The sequence below is a fragment of the Chaetodon auriga genome, chromosome 2 (assembly GCF_051107435.1).
Source record: "Chaetodon auriga isolate fChaAug3 chromosome 2, fChaAug3.hap1, whole genome shotgun sequence".
Lineage (NCBI taxonomy): Eukaryota > Metazoa > Chordata > Actinopteri > Chaetodontiformes > Chaetodontidae > Chaetodon > Chaetodon auriga.
In genome coordinates this window covers 23,420,034-23,443,129 of record NC_135075.1, presented here as the reverse complement: position 1 = coordinate 23,443,129, position 23,096 = coordinate 23,420,034, and the positions used below count along the sequence as shown (strand labels likewise).

Genomic DNA, 23,096 nt, shown 5'->3' with positions numbered 1-23,096 from the left:
TGAACAGCTTTCAATTGCAGGTGCACACAATGCCAAGTATTAGCTGCATGACATGGAAAATTACTGGGTGAACACCAAAGAGAAGAAGGCCTTTGTTAGCATTAAAACTGGTTTGTGTTTGATAGTGGTGTTAAATGTATAGACACATTCCTTAGGAACCTGTCTGCTACCTATCATCCGTGAATGACGCCAAAAAGTTGTGTAACAGTGGTAAGTACATATGATCTGCAAGTCAAGTCAAGCATGCAACTTCACACAGGCAGCATTTCACACTTACACAACTCTTCTGTTCAGGTATTTTGATAAGTCTACTCTGTACATAATTGTACATCTGCTTGACAAGCATCTAATCATCCAGTTTTCTACAAATATGTGAAGTTGAATCAGGAATCTGATCATCAGGATCACATGAACATTCATCATAAACTCTGTAGACGTCGAAAAAGGAGCAGTAACTCCGATGAATGCAGGGCTTGGTAGTCTGTTTCATAAATGGTTCTCGACAAGGATCTTAGTACAAGCTGCATGTTATCAAGCGCTATCCTGTTCATCAGAAAAACGCACAAGATTGATGCTGAAGAACAGCTACAGTACGGATATGAGTCTTGGTTTGCCTTTTTTCCTATTTTGGTCTCTCTCCATCTTCTGTATGTACAATCTAGCAATTATAGCAAACTGAAACAAACAAATTTACATAAAACACAGCAGCAGTCATGATGTAGATGCATTACAACAGTACCAAGGCACAGTCACAGTGAGGTCCAGCCGACCATTAGGCCATGCTATTAGCTCTGTTCTTACGCATTCTGAAACACATCTTAGCTCAGCCTGTTAGCATGCTATCATTTGCTAATTAGCAGTGAACGTGAACTACAGCTGTGGATGATGGGAACGTCATTAGTTTTGCAGGTGTTTGGTCATGAACTGAAGTATTGGTCAAGCTCAAGCTGGGGTGGCGCTACAGGAAAAGTCAGATGACCAAAGTGATGAGGACACATCGTGTGGGCACCGTGAGTATGTTAGAAACTTAAGGACTTTTCATCCAATAGTTGTCAACACTAAAGATCAAAAAGGTCAAGCTCCTGGTGACACTATGAATGTCTGCAGTAAGTTTAACCTCAGTCCCCCAACAGCGATATTTCAGCCGGTTCCACACGACCTACAGATCCACATTGCCCTCCGCAGAGCCGCTAACATGGCTACAACATTTCTCACATTTTTTCTAGTTGAATAAACACAACACAAACAAAACTGTGTGGTTTGTCTGAATGAAAGCGTGGTCAGTCGGCATGTGTGAGCAGCTTCTCTCGGACTGCTGATGGAAGCAAATTCCATTTCATCCACTGCTTTATCCATTAGGGTATTACGGTTTTCAAAACACCACCACGCGGGGAATTTCAGCTGGGCAATTCAAAGCATTGTGCCATATCAGTCAGATGATTTGAGAGTCACTCAAGGTCAACTGTGACTGTTTAAAGTATAGAGCACAAGTTATGTGGATTCATAGAGATAATGTGTAGTTGGGATGTTTTTGAACATTTATAACATGAAAAAATAATCCAATAGATTTTATGCTATGAAATATGCTCTGCTTTGAAATAAAAATACTACCAAAGTATCTATTCACAATAATGAAGGTATGAACAAGTATAAAACAATTTATCTAATAAAATTAACCCGATTTTAGCAGCTAAACACATATGGGTCAAAGGATAGACACTGACAAAGACCTAAACGAGGGACTACACATTCCAGACAGGAGATAACGCTCTGCCATCTTGTCAGCTGACTGCTGACAAGGTTAAACAGAGTGTCGGGTTGTGAGAACCTGTACGTGCTTCCTCGAGGTCATCGTGGTTCAGCATTTTATGAACTGGTTTTCCTCTATTCTTTCTCCATTCCATTAGTCCATTAGTTCATTCAAGGTCTGCCTCCAATACACAGAAACCTTAAAGGTGCATACCTTTATGAATCACGTCAGGCATCAGTGTCCGGGAGGCATAACTTGATATGAGGAGCAACGCAGATGACAATCGCTCCTGTTGACTCATGAAAGAGTCTCCTCTGTAAGAGGACAGTCCTCCTGGCCCATTGCAGTATCTCCTTAAATCTGATGTCTTGCCGGCCTTTAGTTCACCAGCCTTCAAATCTATTTTATATTTTATTTTGTTCTGATCAAAATGCGAGAAGCTGTCAGAGCTGCAGAACCAATGAATAAAACCCAGGCCCAGTTACACACAGTGACTGTCTGAGCCTAACAAAGACATTTTTTCATCAACACAGACACTTTAATATAGAAACTGTCACTGAACGCTGTGATACCCAGAAGTGACAGAGTATAAAATAAGGAGACGAGAGAGCAATGTCACATAGATCCACATGATGGATAATTATACATTCTCCCACTCTGAGCTGCTGAGCTATTAATAAGCTCCAGCTGTCTTCCTGAATTCCCTTTGTGAATAGGAAACTACGCACATATACTCCACTTGGACTGAGATAAAATGAGTCATCAGCCAACAAAGTCACACTGTAAATCTGGTGTCTGAGTGCACTGAGTCTGGTCCTTGTGGTCCTTACTGATAATCCATTTAATAAGCAGTGTCTCATCAATCATGTGCCTTCCAGAATGACTCCTCAGCCAAACATAGTATCCTGGGTGACACTGGTGGAGCGTTATGGCCTTGTGTTTGTTATGTAGTAAACAGAAGGCCACGGTCCGGCACAGGATGTGATTAAGTCAAGCACAGCTTAGTCACAGAGCTATTTAGAGACATCAGCTTTAATTGAGTTGCATTCAGCGTATCCCTTTCACAGTAAACACAATAAGCCTGGGAGTCACACACACAACAGGAAGAAACACACACAGGAGGAAATATACTGAAGCTGATCAAAACACGCACCAGAATCAACCCCCCCCCCCCCCCCCCCCCCCAGCGTAAAGTGAGAAGCAGAGCTCCAGGACGGGTGCCAAAGGAACAATAAAACAGGCTGGTACAACAGGTTACAGAACAGACAGTGCAGACATCACTGCATCCATCACAGGGTGACGTCTGTTTCCTCTCAAAACATTCACACAGATGTGTAATTAGAACTGAAGAGAACGAGCTGAGAACGACAGCAGCAGAAGCGTCAGAAAGGAGTCATGTAGCTCTGCTCAGGGTACGGGTAGAGACGTCGGACTGGTTTGGTGCACCTGGCCCCGTTCACGCCGGCCCTGTGCGTGCACTCGTCGCTGTCCGTCCTGCAGGCGCCGCAGTGGCAGCTGAGAGCCACGGGGTAGGTGAAGACGGGGTCGGCGTCGACGGCGCAGCCGGGCAGCACGGCCGTGCGGTATTCCACCTTGTCATAGGTACAACCTCTCTGGATGAGGAAGCGCGGGCCGAGCAGGTCCCTCATGTTGCTGTCCTGCTCACGGCACACAAACATACGAGTGGACTTACAATACATTTCAGCTCTGAGCTACAAAGGGCTTCTTTTCAAATGAAAATAGAGTTTGTGAGACTTTTCTTACGTCAAACACAACTATGAACTTTTTATGAACTGTGCTTCATGTTGTGCTGATGTGACAGATGATACCAGGAAAGTTGCGATTAGTGTCTGCTGTATTTTTTTAGGATCTCGCTCAAAATGTTAACCTTACAGCAAAAACTGGGTCAGATTTCAGTCATTTTCAACTTAACCACATTTTAAACTTTATATTAAAGATGTCATTATGTATTCTGTATGTATGTACATAGATGTGTATATTTTTAACTTTATTGTAAAGTTTTCATTCAGAAATGCCAGGTTTCCAAAGGACTGAGTACATATCCAATTAAATTTCTGTTCTTTGAGTATTTATATTTCTCTGCCCGTATGACCATATTTCTGTGTTCTTTTTCCCACCTAAAGCCATGAATGATGACCAAGGACGTACATACCCTCGAGTAGCAAAATCCCATGCAGATGGTTGTGTTGATCGCCACACAGAAGTCACACTCTGGCCTCTCCACATGCAGGGTGAAGTCTGTGGGTAAGCACATGGGAACAGCTGGACTGAAGAGCAGAAAGAGGAGCCAGCTGGTGAACACGGCAGTCTCCATGTTTTTTTCCAATCAATGTGGGACCTGCATGGGATGGAAAGATAAAGAGACGAATTGACAACCAGAAAACAGAGAGTTTGGTTTCTTGAATATTATTTGTTGTCCTCTTTGTGTGTGAGACACCTTGAGGGATGCCGGCGGCTGCAGGCCTGATGATGCTGTGAGTGCGAACAACCCCGCTGAACAGTATTTATGCCAAACATTATACGATCCACCTTTATCCAAGCCAGCTGTTATCTTCTATCTGTGACGAAAAAGGGAAGCATTGAAGCTTTAGTCCATTATGTGGATGACATGAATTAATGATGATAATTAATGATAATGAACAGAGTTAATGTATTAAATTGACGTAATGGATCCTGCACTAGCTGAAAGCCTCGGTGCAGCTCTGCATCTCATCCCGTCCAAAGCAAAAACTAAAACTGTGTCCGCTAGATGTCATGAAACGTCCAAAAGCTTCATTTCGGCTTGAAAGAATGCATCATTCATAAAAGACGCTCAAACTCTGACTTTTACTGTTTTACCTAATCTGTCTCTCATTTGAGTAAAAATTAACCTTAGAAAAAGCATTTCACTCCCTAACACACACACAAACTTCTCAGAGCACTTTCTGATGTGCATGTCCAAATGATGCTTGTGCATTGTGGGTTACATAACTCGCCACCACTCAGCAGTTTGCACAACTCAGTTCACAAGCAGTAACTGTCCAAACTTGTCCTGAACGCGAGCAGAGAACATTCAGAACAGGTTTATCTAATCGGCTCTCACCGTAAGCAAAACAGAAACTGCTGCAGTAGACATCAGTGTTCATCTGGAAACACCAAATTCTTCAGAAACAGACGTCGAGCTGCTGACAGTCAGTGCCTTGACTTGAGAAGTGAGAAGCACGGTTTCCCGCTCAACGCTGCTGGACGTCGGGCCTTTCCTTATCTATATTTTTGTTTAATGATTGTCGAGGATAGTCAAAGTCTCTCTGACACAATAAGTCATAATTGTGAAGCATGTGATTGTTTTTAATGTGCCGGGTTTGGTTTTATCACTATAATTACAGATCAACAGGATTCTGACAGGAACACATTTATCCTGGCATAATCACAGCTCTACGTCTTCCTGAACTGGGATCCTCATCCAGTTATCTTTAACAGTGCACACGACTAAGTGGCTGACTAAGTGGCTCAGAAGGATGAACACAATGAAAACAAAAACAGAATAGTGTAAGTCCAATGTCCACTTGAGCAGGTCATTCTGAGCTCTTGCTTACCTTTACAAACATTAACAACAGGTGCCATTTTACATTAACTTTTTAGGAATTCACTGGAACTGATGCTCTCATCAGTTCATCGGACCTCAACCATAAAATCACTGTTTATTAGATTACAAATATTAATGAATAACCCCAATTAATATCTGTTTCTCCTGTTTCTGCTGACAGCTTTACCACCTCTTCTTCCTCATCTGCGATATATTTCTTACATCTCACTCTCCCCTGCCTCACACCGAAAGTGTTTTTTAGTGATAACAAAAAATACAGACGTGATAAGTAAAGCAATAGTAATCACGTGACTGTGTGACATAAAAAAAGGATGCGACAGCAGACAACCAACCACACAGATTCACCTGGCCTGCCTCCTGACATTCCTCACAATCTAACCAATAACTAGTGAGGAAACTGGAGTTGTATAAAAACCCTTGCTGGATGTGCTATTATGTCAAAAGTCATAACAGAGCATCAGTACAACGCGGCCTCAGGCACACCACAGGATCGCCGCCTTTTACAATCAGTGAAATTATGAGTGTCCTTGATCAATCATTAACTTCAGTGAACTAATCTTTATAGTCTGTTGAAAGAATCAGAGTGGACCAGAGCTCTGCTGCTTGCAGGAGATGCAGTTGAAATATCTCTCTCAGCGGGTGCGACTCTGACAGCTGGACTGGCACCTTCAGTTCTTTGGATTTTCTATTCTTTGTTGAAGGTTTGAAGGGAAACTTTTAATTTGAGTGCAGCTGAATTAAATACCTCTGAATGTTGAGTCTGAAGTGCACTGAAAAGCCTTTTTCTTGCTGTGATATATGTGATGATTTCAGGACCATTTAGAGGAAAGAAAATTAAACATTAGCAAGATATAGGAATCCTCCTGAATGTAAGCATTGTTACCGACAGCTCAGACTAAAGTACTAGTAAAAGGAGGCTTCTGCTGAACTAACCATGGTTGGTACGGGCGGTCCAGTGGCCACTTTCTCTGTGTGGGATTATGTGGTGTTTGCTGGGACAATCTTGGCCTCAGCTGGCGTCGGCCTTTTCCAGGCCATCCGAAGCCGTAAGGAGAGCAGCAGCGCTGAGTTCTTGCTGGGTGGACGGCAAATGACAGCTGTGCCGGTTGCCATGTCGCTCACCGCCAGCTTCATGTCTGGCATCACGGTCATTGGCACACCTGCCGAGGCCTACCGGTTTGGAGCGTCCTTCTGGCTCTTCGCCTTCTCCTATGCCATCATGTCTGCCATCACCGCTGAGGTTTTTGTCCCGCTTTTCTACAGACTGGGGATCACCAGCACCTATGAGGTAAGGAAAAGTCACTGTGATTCATTAGAAAGGTACAAAGTCTGGCTGACAGGTGAAGCAGGTAGTAACTTAGAATTAGAGATCAAAAAGGCAAGCATGCTTGACTGACAGACTACAGAAACCATGGCTGAAACCACCATGGCTATCAAAGATTATACAGAATGCTGTTAACTGTTAACTGCTCTAAAAGTATTTCCAAAAGTTGGGTGCCATTTAAACAAGAAGCAAACCTCTTTGACTTTTTGTAAATGTGGATGTATAAACTGAACAACTGAGTGTGACCCCAGTCATCAGTTTAATGAGGTCTGACCAGGTTTCCTTATGTTTCCAGTACCTGGAGCTGCGCTTCAGTCGGCCCATTCGGTTAATTGGGACATCAATGTACATCGTACAGACGGTAACTAAACATGCTTTTACTGAAGGAAAGACGAATATTCAATTACTTTTTGTATTTAGATAATTAAAAGCTCAAAACCTCATGGAACAAACATGGCAAATATAAAGTGGTAAAAAGCAGCTGTCTTTTTTCTTTTTGACTTTATGGAAAACTGATTCTTGATACCAAATCCAGGATTAATATGAATCACATGCTTGTTGTGTTTCCACCTCATCAACTAATGGTGGCCTCTTCTCTCAGGCCCTGTACACCGGTTTGGTTATTTATGCTCCAGCGCTTGCACTAAATCAAAGTAAGTCGATACATGGGCTGTTCTTAAATTCATTATTTTTAAAAAAGTATTTCTAAGACGTCTGCTTCTTCTGTACAAACAGTACTCGATAAGAGCTCTTTCAGATTTCCATTACTGTAACTCAGTAAACCACAACCCGGTGATTCAACCTTCTGTTTAATCCCTTTACAATCATTTATGCTGTCCTGATAACAGAGTTTATCTACTACTGAGTCAAAAGATACCGCTGTTTCTTTAAAACACGGGTTGAACGTGAGGCAAACGTGTTTCAGCTTGAAATAAAAGGGAAATCAATTACAAGTGCCCAATTATTAAGATTACACGTCACATGTCATGTCCCCTTTGAGTGTAACACAGAGCTTTTTTTTTCTCAGTCACGGGACTTAATCTGTGGGGAGTGCTGGTGGCTACAGGAGCAGTGTGCATCCTCTACTGCGCTTTGGTTAGTACTGCACATGTTAACAAGTATCAAATATTGTATTGAATGAATGACCTGCACACTAACAGTATACAAGAAGTGTATAAGGTATACGTATAATGTATACAAACAGACTGAAATCTTGGATCGACTTATGTTTGCATTTCAAACTGTTACGCTAAAAGCAGCCTGGTTGGTGGACAAAAACTGTATTCTGCCTGTGAAAATGATTCTCTGCATGGTAATGTATAATTGTACACATTTTAACATTAAAGTTAGCGTCACTAGACTGGAAAGACTTCAGCGAAATGCCACGATAAGCTGGCTCTAACATGGACTGTGTTTCAGGGCGGTCTGAAAGCAGTAATCTGGACAGACGTGCTGCAGATGGTGATCATGCTGGCAGGTTTTGTGGCTGTTATAGCTCGAGGAGCTGTACTGCAGGGAGGCCTGACGAAGATTTGGGAAGACGCTGGCCAAGGAGGCCGACTAGACGTATTTGAGTAAGTACACAAATAGGGCGACTTGTATTTGTTAACAGTCCCTTTCTGGGTCAGAGAAATTAGTTTGCAGCCACAGCTACACAAATTCGACTTCCTTGTAGCTCTTAACTGCTCTATAATCCAAAAAAAGGACTTTACTGGAAACGCAATAATCAATAAAACTCAGTCACTCAACTCAATCAGTGATGCTTGCTTATTGCTCCAAACTTTCATCCCACATCATTAAAAGTTTGTACTGTTGATATCCCCAAACACTTCCTTCATTACTGTCACGCTCCTGACTTTTATCACAGTTTTGACCCAGATCCTCTGAAGCGACATACTTTCTGGACTATTATAATCGGCGGCAGCGTGATGTGGGTGTCTATCTACTCAATCAACCAGTCCCAGGTGCAGCGCTACATCTCCTGCAAAACCTTGGGACATGCCAGGATGTGAGCGTTCCTGCAGAGCAATACAAACACTGAACTACAGGCTGTGAGTGAGGCTTCATGCACTGACAAGTCTTTTTACATCTCTCAGGTCTTTGTATGTGAACATGGTCGGCTTGTGGCTAACGGTGAGCCTGGCTATGCTTTCTGGCCTCACAATGTTCTCCATTTACAAGAACTGTGATCCACTTACAAATGGTGATGTGAGCACCACCGACCAGGTATTTGCAGCCTCTCGACACATCATCACATGGAAGTCATGCTGTTTGCTATGTAACGAAGCATTAACCGTAATAATGGTTTATATTTGCAAACCAGCTGCTGCCCTACCTTGTGATGGATATTCTGGAAGCTTACCCTGGAGTCCCTGGCTTGTTTGTGGCTGCAGCATACAGTGGCACCCTCAGGTGAGGCCTAACACAAACAAAGAAAAATATTTGTTTGTCAGAAATACTCTGTTGGCAAGGAAATGCTCTGGTAGATAAGACACACTGCCATGGAAAGAATGAGATGGCTATACCTGGATTATGTTGCTTCATGAGGGAAGTCTGTGTCATTGTTCCACGGAACAAGTTACTGAATTCACATTTTCAAGGAAAGCGCCATTTACCTGAGACTCATTGTATCTGTAATCTAATCTGCTATTCAAATGCATCAGCCTCTCTGTTCTGTTAAGTGACTAAAAGCTTACCGGTGTGTGTTTTTCAGCACGGTGTCTTCCAGTATTAATGCGCTCGTTGCTGTCACCGTGGAGGACTTTATATTTCCAGTGTTCAAAAACCTCACACAGAGACAGGTGACATGGCTGAACATGGGCCTGAGTAAGTTGTGTGAAAAATCCTTTGTTAAAGACATATTTACCCTCAATCTCTTCATAGTCGAGTATGAGTAAGTAATCACCAGGATAACGGTTATCTTTTCTTGTTGTTCTGAGCAGGAAATTAAGAAAACATTCAAATGTTTCCAGTTCAGCTAGTGTCACAGCTGATGGCTGCGAACAAAGAAAATCTTGTTTATTCAAAGACAAAATTAAACGATCACTTGTGGAGAATCTCTGTAAACAGACTTCACAACACACAATACACAAACATGATTAATGCTGCAACAATCTGGAGCCTTTCATTGGGTAGATCTCCTGAGAAAAAGCTGGACAGGCAGAAACATGTAGATACTAGAAACTTCTGGCACGGTAAGGTCAAGGGTGGGGCTCCAATATCTCTTGTACTGCGGGAGGATTTGTGCAGACAATGCACAGTTATCTCAGTTTAATATACTCACTGGTTTGTGTGGATCTGTGTAATGTTTGTACACAAGGTCACATTGTTCCTGGTGATTACTGTGCAGTTAGAGGTGTTAATCAGAGCTCTCATTTATGGGAGGGAAACAGAGAGCAAACAGGTTTCTGCAGGGTTCAGAAAGTTACATTAAAGACCTTTTTAATACCACATGGAATGCAATTTAGTACCAGTTCCACGATCAATTACGTATAATGGAAAACCAGAGACAGTAGTGGCTACAGATCTGATGGTGCTGACGGACACGTCACAAAAAAACCCAGCTTCCTTTGATCACAATCCGATCCAGTTTTGTGTAATGTCTCACAACAGCCCGCAGTCGGACACAAAAACATTTTCTAACTAAAACCTCTGCCAACGGAAAGCAAGAGTAAATATTTTTTAACACCTTCTAATTTCTTTTTTGAGGAAAGAAAAAAACATTCTTCACGTGATAAAATGTCAAACTTCAGTTACATCTATATAAACTTTGTGATTAGATTAGCTCTTTCATTTCAATAATACTGATTTTACCCCCTCCCAGGTGTATTTTTTGGAGCCCTATGTATTGGGATGGCTGGAGTTGCTTCCTTGATGGGCAGCGTTTTGCAGGTAAACCTCTCGAACACTATGCACACAGTACTGCAGCCATGTATTGCTCTACAGCACCACCAAGTGCTGAGGACGAAGAACTACAAGCCTCCTGATGGTTCTCTGTTTTCAGGCAGCTCTGTCCATATTTGGCATGATCAGCGGGCCTCTTCTTGGTCTTTACCTGTTGGGAATGCTATTCCGCACATCAAACTCCATAGTGAGTATTTCCTGCTGTTGGAACATTCACTAGCACAACTGCACCCTTTCACAGCACAAAGAAAGCTTGCTACTGAAACACGTCACACATCCAGCAGGTGCTTGACTGCCATCATGTTTGCTTCGCAGGGAGGAATTACAGGAATGATCATTGGTCTAGTGATGACTCTGTGGGTGGGGATTGGAGGCCAGATTTACCCGCCGACGGCTGAAAAGACAAATCCTCTCCCAGTCACCACTGCAGGCTGCAACAGCACAATGAGCCAAAACTACACAACAACAGCTCCATGGACCAGTCCAGTGACTCTGACCCCACCGCCTGAGTGAGTCATATTACACAAAAATAAAAGCCCGTTAAGCACATGACATGGCCACAAATAACAGGAATACTCATTTGTGTTTTAATGCACGATTAATTGGGGAAATTGGGGAAATAATTAGCAGGTTTATTGATAATAAAGATAGTAATGACTTGCAGCCCTCTTTATGCAGTATATCATTACAAAGAAGTGTCACTCCTGTTGGTGTTAAAGTGTGGAATGACAGGAGGACGATAACTAAAAGGATCTCCTCTGTGCATCAGTGACAGGCCCCCTCTGGCAGACTCCTGGTACTCTCTGTCGTACCTCTACCTTGCTCTTTTGGGTACATTGACCACAATCGTCTGTGGCCTGCTGGTGAGCATGATCACAGGTGAGATATTATTCCCTAAACTCTACATCCACTGCAGACGCACATCGATGACTGTATGGTCTAAAAGCTTAATATTATAATCCAAATCTACCATAAAACAGTGATGGGAATACATATCTATTTCTTTTTAGGTGGATGCAAGCAAGAAAAGCTTAACTCTGATCTGTTTGTGAGGATGAGTGACATGATCTGCTTCAGCTGGTATAATAAACCAGAGGTGAGAAATTGATCTTTTTGTTACATAATTGGTGAACCAGACTACACCTGATTCTGTTGTGTTATTAATAGCTCGCTGAATGTTTTCCACAGGAATTAGACATCAAAGAAAAGGATGCAAAAGACTTCCACTTCCAAGCTGACAACCCAACATTCACAGACTTCGAAGTGATGAGCAAAGATGTTGAAAAAGTCACCAAACTATAAAGGAACGATATCAATACACTGTTCCATTGTGGAAACATACACACACAATGATTGTAACTCTATTACTGTGATAATACATTATGGTGTGTTATGTGCTGAGACACAAAATCATTTTGATTTTACATTAAAAGGCTGAACACTCGCGATCAAGCTTAGCAAAACTAAAACTAAACTTTGCTTATGTGCCGACCCGACTAAGGTGCTTAAACAACAGAAAAACAAGAAATATACAGGAGGAAATTGTTCTTGTATAATAGAGTCCTTTAAATAAACCAGGACGTTTCTGGTGTTGTGATATTTAGAACAACGGGGGAAAAAGCATTTTAAATAAGACAAAGGTCAACACATCTTTTGCTCCACGCTGACTGAGCTTCTCCCATTTCTTTTTTAAAGCTGCAGCAGGTAATTTGTATAAAAGTAATTTTTTGTCATATTTGCTAAAACTGTCTCTATGCCAAGACAGCAGTACATGAAACCTGTAATCTGTGAAAAAAAAACAGCTCCACTGGTCCCACCTACTGCTCCTATTGCGATTTGCAAGAATCCACCGCGTCGACACAAAACAACCAATCAGAGCCAGAGGAGCGTCTGAGGGAGTGTCTGACATCTGTCAATCACTACTCACATACACAGGGAGGAGGGGCTTGAAGGCAGGGTATGAGTGCAGCGGAGAGGGAGGGGGAGTGACGTGAACTTTTGTTGGTTCAAATTTTCAGGCTAAGTCTGCTCTCTCTTCTCCATCTTACCTACGGCAGCTTTAACAGTGATGTGGCAACACTGTTTGACTTCACCGCCCTTTGTTCAATTCTCACTGATAACAGCTGCTAGCTGTTACTGGAACGCTGTTTGATGTTTTACAGTATGTATGACAGGTATACTGCTTTGAAGGAACAATGGCCGTTTGTTTTTGAGTTTTTTATGTACTGCCTCATTATTTTATATGCTAACTGTGCACTCTTTATGGACTACCTGTTCCAATTACTCACAAATTCTGCTTGTTAATAAATATTTTGTACAAAGCTGAATTGTGTTGACTGTAAACACACATACACAAGCACACAAATTCACCACAGAACTTCAGTGAGTGTATGACCTTCAAATGTTTGAGAGAGAGAATACAGGACGACAAGAAAAACACATTTACTGTGGAGTTCATAATTTGGAAACACTGTTTCTCTTCTACTCTGGGTTGTAAAATTTATTTGAAGTGAGCAAAGGAGGGACAGAGAGACTGAGCTTTGGTCTGGGTAATAACCCTGCCCTTTGTCTCCCTGGCAACACACAATAAAGGAAGTTTACAAAGCACTGACCTGCCCACTTTTACCTGCCAGTATGCCTGCAAATCAACCCTTTATCTGTTTCAGAGTTGTAGGAAGTGGAGAGTCAGTCGTGACATAGAGGCAGACTCACTGCCAGGGAGGTGAACTAAGCTCACTTTCACTGACAAAACAAGGTGAGCCTGATTTTCTTAAGTTCTCCAAAAGTAATTTACTTCTTAATCAAGGTTTGGACTTAGTCGAGCTTTCACAGGGGAGGGAGATTACAAGTGTTTCCATCGACGAAACTACAAAAGATCAGAGCTGATAAGCTGTTGTGTATTTTCTTGTTTGTCATGTTTAGTGTGTATGAGGTCATTTCCTGCATCTGATCTGTTTTAAGCTGATTTGAAGGTAAGCTTTGAAAAATGCAGTTGCATAACGCAGTTGATGGACTTACAAAAGGTCATCGCCATGTTTAAGGTTTAGGTTTCATTGCATAACACGGGGGGGGGGGGGGGGGGGGAGGAGGTCTAAAATGTTTTAACTTTTGCCAAGAAGAGGCAAACAGAAATGTTTTTTCGGTTTTTATCTCATGGAAATGTTTTTCAGCCCATGTCTTGTTTTCCGGTACAGGACTTTTGGCCATGGATTCCATCTTTGCCACCCTGGCTTGTTTCCTTCTGGCTCTTTCTTTTGCTGTGGCACCAACACAGCAGACGACTTTGGCAGTCAAACCTATAATGGCAAAGTCTGAGTCAAACCTGACACACACCACTGCTTCGGTGACTCCATCTAACTCTACTGTACACCCAACTGTTATCTCAAACATGACTGAGAACACAACTCCATTTACCAGCACGACCAAGGACAATGACACATTCACCAGAAATACTACAGCAGTCACACCTCAGACCACGAGCCACCTCCAGACTTCTCAGTCAACAACGACCACGACTCCTGTAACAAAGAGTACATCACCGACGACCACGACACCTGGCACTCACACTCCAACATTTACTGCTATGACAACACCAGCAAAGCACACTACAGAGAGTTACATAAGTACACCGGGTACTACAGTAATTACAACTGCAAATTCATCGCACACTGTCAACACGACCTCAGATTCACTGGGCAGAACCACACAAGGTAAGGATCCGGTTTCCTGTCCTATTAACCATTTAATTGTTCATTATATTTGATATTTAACTTGTGAAAGACTAATTGTTTCCTTTTCTCCTGTCTTACTAGCTTTGCAACTAAATGTTTCAGAAAGGAATATGACTATTGTCTTCAGTGTTGTACTTGGAGTGTTTGCTTTGACATTGGTTGTGTTCATGTTTCACAAATGCAAACACAAAATCCAATACTTGCACCAACCTCTTCACAACACTGATGGCATGGGTAAGGATTTCTCCTTCATCATACATTCAACACAAACTACTTTGACTATTATTAGCAGTTAAATATGCCTACTTAATTATTATTCTATTTAATATTGATTTCAACAGATCAATATGTGGCAGATGATGACACACTTGTAATTTCTGGAGGACTTTATGATGGCCATCCGATATATGACAATGTACCAACAGTCTCAACAGACGAATCTCAATTCCGCCTCGAGTTCCTTCATTAAAGAGAGAGGGAGAGTTCCTACAGTTTGAAACTACCTTTGGTGCTCAACAAGCGTGGACAAAACCAAGTTTCCTCATCCACCAATTAGTACAATTTCAAGACTGAAGTTTCATCCAAGTGAAATTCAAATTCCTCATCAGAGGCAGATGGAAGGAGAAGAGAGGAAGGGAAACTGACGACGGGCAGAACATTCAAACAAGGACAAAGCTGATTCATGTGAACGCTGCTTTTACTTAAACATTTTCAATACTAGGATACATGAATGTGTTCCTTTTCTATACAATTATAATAATAATAATAATACCAAACAACTACACCTTTTCCCACATGACAAAACAAACTTGTGCTGAATCAATGACATTTCACATGAACACCACTGATGATAAATTATTCCATATCAGGCCACAACAAACAGAATTTATGTCAAAGTACTAGAGGGTGACTTCAGTCACTGAAAGTCTTCCTCAAACCACAAACAAACTTGCAGATTAACACCAAATCTTTCTGCTAACAATACTGTTCAGCTGACCTGTAACAATACTTTCTTTACAGGTTCAGAAATAAATGTACCTGTTGCGATTATAGTCTATCTGACCCTTAACAGTACTAAATTTATGAACAAACACCAAAGCCTGTCTAATATTATGATTAATTCTTTATCTGACCTGTAACGGCGCTACTTATGCAAAGATCTTTTCATTGCTCTTCTTCTTTTTCTTGTCACAGCCAGTAACAGCAGTCCAACCAGCGTCTCTCATCCTTTTCATTGCAGCTAGCTTCAGGGAGTTCCCTGGTGATTTGTGAGTGACAGGGCTCTGGATCTGACAAGAAAAAACAAATGTTGATTCAAATTTTTAACAAATTAATGGACTGATTCTTCTTTGGCCATGCATTAAATGCATGAATATAATGTTCAAATACAATTACACCGCTATGGTCACGTTACCTTTTGCAAAATGTTGAGTTTGCAGCGCGGAGCAGAAAAACTGGGTGCAGGTGTACTTACAAAGCTCTACCAAGAAGAGGAGCAGAAAGCCAAATCAGTGAATCTTATATACTTCTGACAAATAAACCATCAACCAATAAAAACACAACTCACCAAGATATCATTTTGATCAGAGCTGTCAGATTTGGGGTCGAGCTCTATGACCTGCTTCCCCCAGTGTGCTGCCTGAGCAGAGGGGGGTGTCCTTATTCTGTAGGACTGTGAAGGATTTCAAAGAGTAAATGTCAGCAAAAGTCATTCATATTTTTACTCATTTTGGAAAATGTCAGAATGATACTGTATATTACTTTGATCTTTGATGTTCTGCCAACTCTGTTAGTAATTGGGGTTTTCAGGTCTTCATTGTGAATATCCTATGATGAAAAGTCAATGTCAGAGTTCAATGAATGCTGGAGTTATTAGGAATGCTACAACAGCACACAATCACATAGACTGAACTCTTATACAGGTCTTTATCACTGCCAGTCATCATTTTCTTTATGAACAGATTAAAATGTCTGCATTAGTCTTTGGTGTTGTTCCACCTGATGTTCTCATGGACTCTCATGGAGTTGGGTTCCCTCACCACAGAATATTTTAAATGTTATTGTACTCAGATTTTCACTATCATTCAGTCAGAGCCTACAGTGTTTTGTTTACAGTGCATCATCACTGTTGACATACGCTGTACACTGAGATGACACTACACACAAATGTAAATAAATACACAGCCTTTGCATACACATGGGCGTGTGCGCACACACAACACACACTATTTAGGTGAATAATGGACACGATGTGAAGTGAAAGGATACAAGCTGGCATCCTTAAAGTGACGTTGGTCTGAATGGGACATACAGGCGAGTCAATACACAATGTCTACAGTATTTTCACTCAATCTTTCTTGAACATGAAAATGCAAAATGAAATGATCTGATTTCCAACTCACCTCAACAATAAAGAACGTGCCTGACACGAGACACTCGGCTCACCCTGTCTAAAAACGTGTGGTAGATTAAACTCACAGCTTTCTTCATAATTGCAGCCCTTCCATCATCTTTGCTGTCGGAGGGAGTTTTCCTGGTCTTGGAGAAGTCATACACGTGTCTCTTTGAAGAGCTCTTTGGAGTCTCTGAACATGGCCCTTGTTTACTGCTTGAGGCAGGTGACTGGAATATTCAAGATGGATTCTCGGTTAAGTACAAGTGATGACAAACCAAATTGAAATCAAAGTGATGGCCTACTTGCTAATGCACAAATTTTGTACCTGCTTGTTCATTACTTCTGAGAGCTGAGTGATTTTCTTTGATGTCATTTCTTTCTTCAGAGCAGCGAGCTCCTTCTGCAGCTTTTCCTAATAGTAATGAAAAGTGTTTCTCAAAGAATGAACAAGTGTAACCTGTTTCAGCAAAAAGCCCAAACCTAACGGACTCAAAGGAGGACATACCCTCTGTGTCACTTCTGTCTTCAGCTGTTGCTTCAGCTGATCAACTTCTGTCTTATGCTTCTCAAGGTCCAACTCCTGATTTTAGGAATTAAGATTTGGCAGTGTTAGGATAACACTTACCATCTTACTGTTTTATGTGTTATTAAACATTAATTCACTGTGTTTCAGCATCATACCAGTGATCTCCTAAGGGCAACAGCCTCCATCTCTTTCTTCTTGTTCTCATCAAGCTCTGCATCCTTTTCTTCAACCATCCGGTCATACCGGCTCTAGTAACAAGTCAATAGCAGTAAGTGAAATTCTTTCCAATGCAATACTATATAAGACCAGTTTCAGATAGCCAAATATATACTTTATGATGACCTTACCTTGTGTTTTTCCATCAGAGCGACCATGTCTGTTATGTTTTGTTGACACTTGAGTTCTACGTCTTCCTTATTCTTGATGGCCTCCGCTGCTGTTAATCTGAGCTGTTGTACCTGTTAGACAATGTGGTTTCATTCTTAATGTTTTATTCTGAGGTGGTAAAAATGTGGCAAATACCATGACATCATAAAAATAACCTCATTCTTAAGATCTGCTGCAGAGGTTGATTTGGACTCAAGATCCTTCAGCAATTTCTGACGGTTTTCCTCATTTAGTCTTTCCATGTTTTGGGACTCCTCATGAAGACTGTTGATCTAAACACAAAACCAACCATCTACATCACACAGGGTTGTACTTAATGAATTAAACGTTTTATATCAATATGAAGAACTGGAAGATAAAAAAAAAAAAACATCAACATACCACAATTTCAAGTTTACTGGATTTTGCAACCTCCTTCGCTATTTGTTTCTTAAGCATTTTATTCTGTAAACATGCAAGTGAAATGTTAGCTGAATAAATCACATCGACATCCTGTTGTCTGCCTACTGTTTCAGAGTCATCACTAACCTCTTTCTGGTATTCCTCCTGGGCTTTAAGTTTAATTTCAATTTTTTTCCTGAGGCTACACAGCTAAAAAAACAAACAATTTCTTCTTATTTCAAGAATCTAATCAACAATAATAACAGCATTTTCAATTTTCAGTTTCATAATCACTTTTGTTTCCACGGCTTTGATTTGTTTTTCTTTTTCTCTGATTTCCTCCTGCAGATGTTCACACTACGCACAAAAACAAACAAAAGAAACATAATTTAACATTTTCAGAACAGCAGGCGTCTTTCTTGTGTTTTATTGACAAATGGTTTAGTTGGCATACTTACATTTTCTTCCATTTTTTTCTGCAGAGTCTCAGTTCCCTGATATTCCCCTTGGATTTTGGTTTGGATGGAGTTTACTTCCTCTCTTAATGGAAATATGAAACATAAATCTCTAAAACTACACAATGCGAAATCTCATTGGGTCTCTAAAGTGTAAACTCACCGTAAACAATCGTTTTCTTCTTCCAGTCTTTGAATTTCTCTTGTGAGCCTCACAACCTTCTCCTCACTCACCTGAAAAGTCAAATTTGTTATTCATATAATAGTGAAACGAATCTGACAGTTACTATACAATGAAAGTGATTTGATTGGATAACTCAGACCTTCATGTTTGCCTCAATAGTTTTCACATTAGAAGATCCACTGTTGAACTGCTGTTGAATGGCTGTCTTCTCAGACTGAAGCTCATTAAAGCTGGTTAACAGGTCTTTGTACTTTACTCTTAAAGATGACACACATTAGACATATTAGGTGTTTACAAGAGTTTAACATAATATTCTACTGTACATGCAAATATTATGGAATGGCTGGTTTTCAAAAATGTACTCATGCTGCGTAATGTCTTTCCTCAGTTGGTCCATCTGACAGGTGTGTTCTTCATTTTTCTTCTTTTCAGTGAACAATTGTTCCTCGAGCTCATGCACTTTGATCTGCAGGAATATATTAAAACATGATGCTGCAAAGCTATGGATTGTACATAATATACAATATCAGTGAATATCTATTCATTATAAAAACAATTTCTCCATAAAGGCTTAAGAATGGGTAAATATGACACGTGCAGCAAGAGAAGAACAATCACGTAGAAACCTTTGTCACTGTGGACTTCTCTTTGAAATCTTCTTGTGCCTTTTCAGCAGCTTCACAGGCCGTCTTCAGTAGATCATTTTCAGCAAAGGCAAGCTCTGTTTCATTCTGTATCAATAAAAAATGAAGAATCTGGAGCATACATTTTTAGGTATCTGTGTTACACTATATAATAAACACCTCTTTTCCCTCTGAGGTGACTGTCTATTTGTATCACCTTTAATAACTGAGCTTCTGTAGTTTTCCTTGAAAGCTCAGCGGTGAGTTCCTCCACTCTGACTTCAGCGACATCAATCTTGCCCTTCATGGACTCAATAGTGTTTGATTTTCTGTCCTAAGAACAACAATAACATACTGTGTCATCAAGTCGTCTTCTGCAGTGTTCGGACTACAATGAATGGTATAGAAGCAAAGAATAAGCTCGTCTAGAAGATTAAAATACACTGTACCAGTTCATCTTCGAGGATTTTGATCTGCCCATCTTTCTTTGCACTCTGCTCCATGGTCTCTCCTGTTGAGTGAAACATTTTCTTTCATCCTGACATAGCAGCAAATAAAAATATGTACATATTTCACTCAGTGTGGCTTACCTAAAAGTGTTTCTCTCCTTTCACATTCTTTCCTGCTTGCCATAAGTTTATCCTCAAGATCCTTGACCCTTGAAAATGAGTCGTAACAGGAACAAGAGGGAATGAGGAAAAACTGCGTTTGATCAGGACAATGTTGTGAATTTTCAGCAGTTCATCTTACCTCTCTATCTCTAAGGCTAGTGAACCCTGTAGCTCCTGAATAGTTGTCTGAATCTGCTCCAGCATCTCTGCTTGTTGATTTTTAACTCTGCTCAGCTCCTGCAAGTTCAAGTCTTTGGTTTGAATCATCTCTGTATATTCTTCTTTATTTTGCTCCAGCTTTGCAGCAATAGCTTCACATTTTTTCTGAGGGAAAAAAAACATTTCGGTCAAAGAAAACCATTTAATCACCAGAGCCCAGTTTCACAGAAAATGACAAGAATCTCAATACACTCACCTCAGTTTCTTTACAGCGCTGCTCTGCAGTGTGCAGCTCTTGAAGAAGAGATTCCTGTTCGGCTTTTGAGCTTTTGAGAAGTTCATATTGTTCATCTGTAGAGTCAGGAAATATTTAATGATTTAATTTCTGTTCTATCATTCTCTAGCTTTCCTTCAAATTACAAAGTGTTCTAACACCGTTCATACAACTTACATTGAAGAAAACATAAAGAAAAAAAAACTGCAAAACTATTTTATAGTTTGATAGTACAGCATATTTTTCCCACCTTTAATGTCCTTTTCACAAAGAGGACAATTGACAAAACTATTTTGATAAACAAAATAAAAACAAAAACACATTTGCTAGCTTGCTGTAATCATGATCCTACTTGTTGCTTCTTGCAGCTGTTTGCAGTGCTTCTGGGTTTCATGGAAGTCAAGCAGGATTTTTTGGAGGTCTTTTTCCTTTTCCTTGAGTTTTGTTTGCAGCACTGCAACCTGTGAATTCAGAGTCGATTTTTGTCTGACCTTGTGGTTCCATTCAGTTCCCAAATAAACATATCTGAAAAGTCTGATTTTACTAACCTCTTTCTCTTTCACGTTACAGTCTTGATGATATTTCTCTTTTAGATCTTCAAGTTGCAGCAAGCCCTCTTTGACTGAAAAAAGATAAAATGGCTAATCATCTTTCTGGTGTACGGGTTCTCTTGCTTGTCAACGTATCAATAATTATTCTTATGTCATTAATAATATAATATTTATTTATTCACGTTATTTCTGACTGATTAAGATGTAAGATTTGGAGTTAGTATAGTGAAAAGCGTCACAGTCATTCAAAAAACAAAACCTTTCTGCATCTCCTGTTGATCAGCTTCTGCTCGAGTGCGAAGGCTTTCGAAAGCTGTAATTAGTTTCTACAGAAAAAAAAAGCTACCTGTAAACTGACCATCAAACGTTACATCCTACTGTTTTACAAACTGTCCAACAGTTATCACTAACAAGAATACTTCATTATGATATAGAGGTGTTTTACCTGAATGCCTTCACTATTTTCCATAAATAGTTGATGTGTTTCTTGTCTTTCGGATTCAACTACAAAAGGCAAAGACTGGTTATGAAACATGCAGCGACGTGTATTTATTTTGTACACCTTAATAATATGGCAGTTTAAGGCTTACATAAATGCATTTTCTCAGCTGACCGCTGAAAAGTGTCTTTGAGGATATTGCACATGTTCCTTGTTGCATTGTTCCTGCAATTAAAATTTGTAAACAAAATCAACAGACAAAATATTTAGATTTAAAAATGAGATTGTTGTGTTTATCTGGCTTTTACAGAGCACATCTACCGTGTCTCAGAGGACTTCAAAAAACAAACATCCATACTTGTTCCTCAAATCCTCATTTTCACTGATCTGTTCCTCCAGTTTTATGCTAAGACTTTCATTTCCAAACTGCAGAGACAGAACACACATGATTGATACCACTTTAGCTATCAAATGCTGTTAGAGTATGCTGTTCCTCTATTATCACTAACCCTTTCAGAAAAAAAGAATGCTGTCCATACATGTTTAGAAAACCTGGCACTGTGGCACACACCTGCAATTCTTGAATGGCTTTGCGCTGAGTTTCAATTGTTCTTTTGTTTTCTTGCAGTTTCCTTTCCTTTTCCTCAGCGTCGGTGTCAACTCTGACCTTCCAACACTTCATTTTCTCAACTTCATCAAACAGCTTGGAATACAGCTGTCCAGGATTGCAATTACTCTGGGGAATATCCACAATGATAGGAAGTAAACTTTAGAATAGCCACATTGCAAAGGCCAAGTCCATCCTATTCATGCTTGACGTTATTGTACGATGAAAACACTACCTCGTCCTTTTCCATAGGTGGCACGGCTTTCATCTTGGGGAATTCTTTTAAAGGGAGACAATAATGAATTCATCAAAAGGTTTATGACACTTTTTATGTTGAAATGATGTAGCCAGTGTTGTTTCATAGAAAATACCTTGTCTGACTGGTTTAGTGGCTGCAGCCATACTTGTAGTGGAGGAAGTCATGCTCTGCTCTTTGTCAAAATATTTACTGTAACCCTTGGGGGAAACAGCAATTACGATTAGTCGTCATATGTATTAATGAATACTGCCTCTTAGACTGCCGCTGCCTCATTTCATTGATGCTTTCAGCGTACAGCAAGGAAAACAAAGCCCACAAGTGTACATACGATACAGGACTCATTGGAGGTAAAAGGTTAGCTAAATATGATCAGTGCTGGACTAACATCAAACTGCTATGGCTTTTCTTTATTCAAGAGTATTTACTGTTGGTTGAAAATAGGCTAATTTAACTTACCTCGTGCAATGCATTCATGAAATCACCACAGTTCTCAACGATTTCTTGAGGTCGAACAGCAGACACCTGTCTGTTATTCACCCATGGAGGTACCAACAGTTTGAAGTTAAAACTGCCGTCTTTTTCCATGCTGAAATGACCATATAGATACAGTTTCCATTAGTATAAAGTACAGTCTGTGGTGGAAAAAGCATTCAGATCTTTCATTCAGTAGTATAGAGTTGCAAAGAATGGAAATACTCAAGTACAAGTAGCTCAAATTAATACTTTGGCTGAGTACAATACCGTAATAAATGCAGGTTACTTAATTATTGTTAACGTTACATTTCACCACTAAGAAAGCTAACGTTAGTTTAACGTCACTGAGTTTCAACTGTTCATGGCAAAGTTATTCCAAAAAAAAAAGAAGAAGAAGAAGAAGAAAGAAACAAAGAAAGGAAAAAAAAGCCTCCCTCTCCATAATGTACAGGAGAT

The 23,096-nt window shown here is 40.4% G+C and overlaps 3 protein-coding genes and 1 long non-coding RNA gene across 5 annotated transcripts; 2 read left to right on the top strand and 2 right to left on the bottom strand.

Annotated features, from left to right (window-relative positions):
- Positions 1-2,769: 2,769 nt before the first annotated feature.
- tshba (thyroid stimulating hormone subunit beta a) lies at positions 2,770-4,328 on the bottom strand. Of its 2 annotated transcripts, XM_076748703.1 has the most exons (3): positions 4,209-4,328; positions 3,924-4,109; positions 2,770-3,408 (listed from the first exon to the last, which is right to left on the bottom strand). In XM_076748703.1, the coding sequence occupies exons 2-3, from the start codon at positions 4,083-4,085 to the stop codon at positions 3,133-3,135; spliced, it is 438 nt and encodes a 145-aa protein (XP_076604818.1). In that variant the 5' UTR covers positions 4,086-4,109; positions 4,209-4,328; the 3' UTR covers positions 2,770-3,132. The 2 variants fall into 2 exon arrangements, with proteins under 2 accessions (XP_076604818.1, XP_076604826.1); XM_076748711.1 differs by having other exon boundaries at positions 2,885-3,408; positions 3,924-4,218.
- Positions 4,329-6,291: 1,963 nt separating this feature from the next.
- On the top strand, positions 6,292-11,886 carry slc5a8l (solute carrier family 5 member 8, like). Its single transcript, XM_076748689.1, has 15 exons — positions 6,292-6,645; positions 6,977-7,042; positions 7,283-7,334; positions 7,709-7,776; positions 8,101-8,255; positions 8,549-8,689; positions 8,778-8,907; positions 9,005-9,093; positions 9,395-9,507; positions 10,505-10,572; positions 10,685-10,771; positions 10,900-11,093; positions 11,354-11,463; positions 11,595-11,680; positions 11,773-11,886. The coding sequence occupies exons 1-15, from the start codon at positions 6,292-6,294 to the stop codon at positions 11,884-11,886; spliced, it is 1,827 nt and encodes a 608-aa protein (XP_076604804.1).
- Positions 11,887-13,262: 1,376 nt separating this feature from the next.
- On the top strand, positions 13,263-15,044 carry LOC143331796 (uncharacterized). The gene is made up of 4 exons (XR_013078160.1): positions 13,263-13,339; positions 13,779-14,294; positions 14,397-14,549; positions 14,657-15,044. It is a non-coding gene; the product is annotated as an uncharacterized LOC143331796 (long non-coding RNA).
- Positions 15,045-15,452: 408 nt separating this feature from the next.
- sycp1 (synaptonemal complex protein 1) lies at positions 15,453-22,751 on the bottom strand. The gene is made up of 33 exons (XM_076748949.1): positions 22,623-22,751; positions 22,279-22,363; positions 22,143-22,186; positions 21,872-22,036; positions 21,659-21,726; positions 21,452-21,525; positions 21,307-21,365; positions 21,121-21,187; positions 20,859-20,932; positions 20,663-20,771; positions 20,293-20,387; positions 20,017-20,201; positions 19,857-19,924; positions 19,716-19,777; positions 19,484-19,600; positions 19,270-19,374; positions 19,006-19,109; positions 18,783-18,900; positions 18,623-18,693; positions 18,463-18,544; positions 18,299-18,361; positions 18,152-18,214; positions 18,005-18,067; positions 17,779-17,895; positions 17,584-17,694; positions 17,392-17,484; positions 17,216-17,290; positions 17,036-17,122; positions 16,794-16,937; positions 16,077-16,142; positions 15,883-15,987; positions 15,730-15,795; positions 15,453-15,604 (listed from the first exon to the last, which is right to left on the bottom strand). The coding sequence occupies exons 1-33, from the start codon at positions 22,749-22,751 to the stop codon at positions 15,464-15,466; spliced, it is 3,075 nt and encodes a 1,024-aa protein (XP_076605064.1). The 3' UTR covers positions 15,453-15,463.
- Between the last annotated feature and the right edge of the window lie 345 nt (positions 22,752-23,096).